The 5,809-nt window shown below is 43.7% G+C and overlaps 1 protein-coding gene across 1 annotated transcript in view; it reads left to right on the top strand.

Moving 5' to 3' along the window:
- The first annotated feature begins 340 nt into the window (after nt 1-340).
- The window catches only part of Mcm6 (minichromosome maintenance complex component 6), a 41,846-nt gene continuing 36,377 nt past the window's right edge, over nt 341-5,809 (top strand). Inside the window, exon 1 of the mRNA XM_015479138.2 lies at nt 341-540. Coding sequence (XP_015334624.1) covers nt 434-540 — 107 coding nt within the window. The 5' untranslated portion in view covers nt 341-433. The remainder of the gene's footprint in view (nt 541-5,809) is intronic.

Raw genomic sequence — 5,809 nt, 5'->3', positions numbered from 1 at the left:
TGAATCTTAATCACTCTTCTATTTCATACAGCCTTATTCCTACAGTTCACCTAATATCAGTTAAATGACTTTAAGAACATTTTAAAAACCACTCGGACAAAACTAAAGACTTTTTACAGTCTCGAGAAGCCGAAATACCCCCCCCGGGCCACGATCACACTGCGCAAGCGCAAAGGCAGACCTCTAGCTTTCCGCGTCTTTGCATTTGGCGCGAAATTCGCGCTCAGTGGGCGGGGCTCTGGGCAAAAACGCCATTCATTGGGCAGGTTTGGCGCGAAATCCCCGAGGTCCTACGCGACGATTGGCTCCAGCCGTTCCGACGAGCGAGGGGGCGGGACGGAAGCGGCGGCGGCGCGCGCAAAGCGGCGTCTAGGGAGAAGCGACTCGTGGCGGTATTGGCTTGGCGGTAGCGGTCCCGCGGTAGTAAGCAGCAATGGACCTCGCAGCAGCAGCAGAGCCGGTAGCCGGTAGTCAGCACTTAGAAGTCCGCGACGAGGTGGCCGAGAAGTGCCAGAAACTGTTCCTGGACTTCTTGGAGGAGTAAGTCTCTCGGCGTGCACCCCGGGCCTCCCCAGCCGCCCGCCTCCGGCCCGCGGTCTCCGGGCCGGGCGGGGCCGTGAGGCAGGCGGGTGTTCCGGAACCTAGGGGGTCTCTAGCCGGGGAAGAGCGGCCCCCGCCCCATCTTAGACTCCAGGCCAGGCCTCCAGGAGGAGCCTGGGACCTGTGGTCTGGTTTCATGGGTAAAAGCCTCCTCGATCCCTTGCTCAAACCCCTGTTGCACCCAATGCCTTGTGTTCGGCATTGTGCTTTTATCATTTCATGCTCACAACCTGGGAGGTCTGTGTTTACATGGCCTGGTAACCTTGGGGAAATAAAGGCGCGGTGAGGATGAGCACCTGCCCGCTTGGGCCGCTGGGCTCAGTGGGGTCGATGAGAGGCCGAACTGGCCTTAAGTTCTGGAAGACCCCATCAGACCTCACCGCCAGAAACCTGGCGCTGCAGGCGCCGTGGGCTCGCATCACCATTGGAGTCTGTGTTGGATGAAAGTAATGGCGTGGACATTGAGGTTGGGTAGGTGCTCAGATAGGTTCTGCCCTGCTTAAAAGTAGCTGAAATACCCCTTGTTTGGGGTTGCAGGCTCCAACCGCACTTGCCTTTTAAAGTTGCCTTGTAGGTTCCTGGCTTCTCATAACTCCCCTCCCTAGCTTACACCGCCCATCTTAACTTTTCTTAGTGCAGATACACCAGTGCTCTCCCTAATGTATGAACTCTGCTTCCTCGAGAGTGAAGTGGTAAACTCTTTGAAATGTCTTATGAATTTCTCTTCATTTTTTAAAAATTGTAAAATATATATTACATAATTTATTTGTTTAACCAGTTTTTAGCTTGCAGTAAAAAAGTGCCAGTAAGTGTGTTCATTGTACAACTACCACATCCATGACCTAAATGCTCTTCAGCTTCCCAAGCTCTGTACCCACTAAAAGGTAACACCCACTCCCTCCTTGTCCTAAGCCCTGGCAACCACACTGTGAATTTGATTACTCTAAGTGCCTCATATAAGTATGTTGTGTGTGTGTTTTTTTTTTTTTGTGTGTGGTGCTGGGGATTGAACCCAGGGCCTTGTGCATGTGAGCAAGCACTCTACCAACTGAGCTATATCCCCAGCCCTAAATATGTTTGTATATCTGGCTTATTTCACTTTATTTCATTCAGCATAATGTGTTATAGTTTATATCCTAATTTCTATCCCCCTTGCCCAAATGAAGTCTTATTATGTTGCCAGGCTAGTCTTGAACTCCTGGACTCTGGGGATCCTCCTGCCTCTGCCTCCTGAGTGCTGGAATTGCAGGCATGTGCCACCATACCCAATTTTTTGTTTTGTTTAGTACCAGGGATTGAATCCAGTGGTGCTTAACCAGTAAGCTGTTCTCAGCTCTTTTTAATATTTTATTTAGAGAAAGCATTTTACTCGGTTACTTTAGGACCTCGCTAAATTTCTGAGACTGGCTTTGAACTTGCAGTGTTCTTGGCTTCATACCCAGTTAAAATTTAATTTTTTTCTTGAGACTGGTGTTGTATATCACATTTTGCTTATGTATTCATCTGTGAGTGGACACTTGGGTTGCTTCCACTTTTGCCTACTTGAATAATGCTATATTAAGAAGTTTTGCGGGGCTGGGGATGTGGCTCAAGCGGTAGCGCGCTCTCCTGGCATGCGTGCGGCCCGGGTTCGATCCTCAGCACCACATACAAACAAAGATGTTGTGTCCGCCAAAAAACTAAAAAATAAATATTAAAATTCTCTCTCTCTCTTTAAAACAAAAAACAAAAAGAAGTTTTGCTATGCTTAAAACCATCATTTAAGGGGCTGGGATTGTGGCTCAGAGGTAGAGCACTCGCCTAGCATCGGCGGGACCCGGGTTTGATCCTCAGCACCACATAAAAATAAAGGCATTGTGTTGTATCCATCTACATCTAAAAAAATAAATATTAAAAAAAAAGTCATTTAATTTCTGTTTCCAAAATTACATGCCGTAATCCCAGCGGCTCAGGAGGCTGAGGCAGGAGGATCTCGAGTTCAAAGCCAGCCTCACCAACTTAGTGAGGCCCTCAGCAACTTAGCAAGACCTTGTCTCTAAATCAAAATACAAAATAGGGCTGGGCATGTGGCTCAGTGGTCCAGTGCCCCTGAGTTCAATCCCTGGTACCACCACCTTCCCCGCACCCCCACCCCCCCAAATGATTTAATTTCTGTTTCTAGCCAAGTGCAGTGGCTCACACCTGTAATCCCAGCTGCTAGGGAAGCTAAGGCAGAGGACTGTGGGTTCAAAGCCAACCAACCTCAGCAGCTTAGCAAGACTCAGTCTCTAAATACAATATAAAAAAGGGTGGTTAAGCACCCCTGAGTCATCCTCAGTAACCCCCAACCCCCAATTTTTTTTCTATTTCCCTGCTACCGGCAATATTATTCTCAGTCTGACAACTCTTCATCTTTCAAAGCCCGAGTAGACTGTAATCTCATCTACTCCAGAAGCTGATGCAAGAGGATCACAAGTTCCAGGCCAGTCTCTGCAACTTAGTGAGACCCTGTCTCAAAAAAGGACTGGAGATGCAGCTCAATGATAAAGCACTCTGGTTTCAGTCCTCAGTATGGGGGGCCATGGGAGCCCAGCTAAAGGCTCATCTTTGTGAAATTCTGTAAACCTTTCAGGGATCAAGCACCAATCTGTTCCCTCATGCTTCCAGGGTTCCTACCATTTTCCATATATCTTTACCTGTCAGCCACATAATCTGGAATATGTCCCATTCACAATCAAACTTAGCTACCATATCACCTTACAAAGGTCTTCAGTAAATGTTTCATTTCAACACATAATGTATGTGCCTTCACTTTATCTTGTAGCTAGATGCCACGGATAATGATAAACAAGACAGACCCTATACTTTGTTTAAAAAGTCAACTTGCTCTCACAAAACCAATTTTGGTTTGTCATTGCTTATGGAATAGTCCAAATTCTTCCCTCATTTCTAGTTTCATTATTTATCATCTACACTTCTTCCCATACCTTCTCTGACTTTCCCACATACTTGCAAACATCTATAACCAGTCTTCTACCACCTTTTTCTCTTTAGTTTTTTTATGTCTTTCAAGGCTGAATTCCAATTCCGTTTTTTTAAGCTCTCTTCAATAATAGTAAATTTACTGTGTGTATGTGTGGTGTTGGGGATTGAACCTAGGGCTTCACACATGCTAGACAAGGGCTTTATCACTTAGCTACATCCCAGCCCTCTTAAATTTTATTTTAAGGCAGGGTCTCACAGAGTTGCCTGGGCTGGTCTTAAACTTGCAATCCTCTTGCCTCAGCCTCTGGAGTACTTGAGATTACAGATGCTTGCCATACCACAGCCAGCTAGATACTGTTTCATGTATAGAAGAATCAGAACATGCTGTATTTAGAGAAGGAGTTGATTTTTTTCCTCTAAAGTTAGCCTGTATATTTTGTGGGTGATGGTTTTTCCTATTTTGTTTGTACTGGGGTTTTATCCCAGGGAAGATCTACCATGAATTGACACCCCTAAACCTTTTTATTTTCGTTTTAAGAATCTTGCTAAGTTGCTGAGGCTGGCCCCAAATTTTTATCCTTCTGCCTCTGCCTCCCAGTTTGCTGGGATTACAGGCATGCACTGCACCCAGCTGCATATTATGTTAAAGAGAATAGAAAGTAACTTTGATATTCTGTTTGGCTTTGGTGAGTTTATGTTTTTGCAGTATTGGGAGTTGAACCCACGGCTTCCCACATGGTAGATAGTACTCTACCTCTGAGCTACATCTGCCCCTGCTTTATTTTGTTTGTATGTGTATTTCCATTTTCCTGAGATCTTAGGCAGTACCATAGTTTTTTTTTTCCCCATAGTAAACAGTTTTTTATTGACTCAGCAGAATCTTTATCACAGTTTTTTTTTCTTTTTTTTTTTTATTGGCACATTATAGTTGGGTGGGATTTGTTGTTACATATTTGTACATACACACAATAGAACAATATAATTTGACCAATATCATTCCCCTGTATTTCCCTTTTCCCTCCCCCAGTCCTTTTCCTCTACTCTACTGATCTCTCTCCAGTTTTCTTGAGAATCTTCCTGTCGCCCCCTACCCACTGGTCTTTCTTTTCCTTTTTCCTCTCTAATTTCTATATATGAAAGAAAACATGACCATTGACTTTGAGTTTGGTTTATTTTGCTTACTATAATGTTCCATCCATTTTCCTGCAAATGACATAATTTCATTTTTCTTTATTGCTGAATAAAACTCCATTTTGCCTGGCTATTGTTTGTATTCTTGATGATTGCCATTTTGACTGGAGATGGAATCTTAGTGCAGTGTTTTTGGTTTTGGGGGCAGGGAAGGGGTAGTTGGGATTGACCCCAGTTACCTTTAACCACTGAGCCACATACCTGGCCCTTTTTTGTATTTTATTTAGAGGCAGGGTCTTGATGAGTTGCTTAGAGCCTGGCTAAGGTGCTGAGGCTACCTTTGAACTCATGATCCTCCTGCCTCAGCCTCCTGAGCCATTGAGATTATAGGTGTGTGCCTCGCTTTCAGTGTAGTTTTGATTTGCATTTCCCTAATTGCTAATGATGTTGAAAATTTTTTCATGTATTCATTTGCCATTTGTATGTCTTTTGAGAAGTGTGCTTGATTAATTTGCCCATTTATTAACTGGGCTACATTTTTGGTGTTTTTCAAGTTCTTGATATATTCTGGATATTAATTCCTTCAGGTGAGATGAATAGCTAACAAAGATCTTTCTCCCTTTCTGTAGGTTCTGTTTCGCATCTTAATTGTTTCCTTCGTTGTTCAGGAAGCTTTTTAATTTGATACTATCGTAGTATTTGTTTATTCTAGGCATTATTTCCTGAGCTTTAGGAGTTCTGTTGACAAAGTTGTTGCCTATGCCCACATGTTGGAGTGTTTACCCTATGGTTCCACCCCCTCCAAGAGTTGCATAGTTTCTGATCTAGTTCCTAGGTCTTTGATCCATTTTGAGTTGAATTTTCTGCAGAGAGAGAGATAAGGGTCTAGTCTCATTCTTCTACATATGGATAACCAGTTTTCCCAGCACCATTTGTTAAAAATTCTGTCTTGGAGCTGGGGCTGTGGCTCAGTGGTGGCGCACTTGCCTGGCATGTGTGGGGCACTGGGTTCAATTCTCAGCACCACATATATTAAAAAAAAAAAAATCTATCAACAACTAATATATATATATATATATATATATATATATATATATATTTTTTTTTTTTTTTT

This window comes from Marmota marmota, unplaced genomic scaffold, assembly GCF_001458135.2.
Source record: "Marmota marmota marmota unplaced genomic scaffold, marMar, whole genome shotgun sequence".
Taxonomy (NCBI): Eukaryota; Metazoa; Chordata; class Mammalia; order Rodentia; family Sciuridae; genus Marmota; species Marmota marmota.
This window is presented reverse-complemented; position numbering and strand designations above follow the sequence as displayed.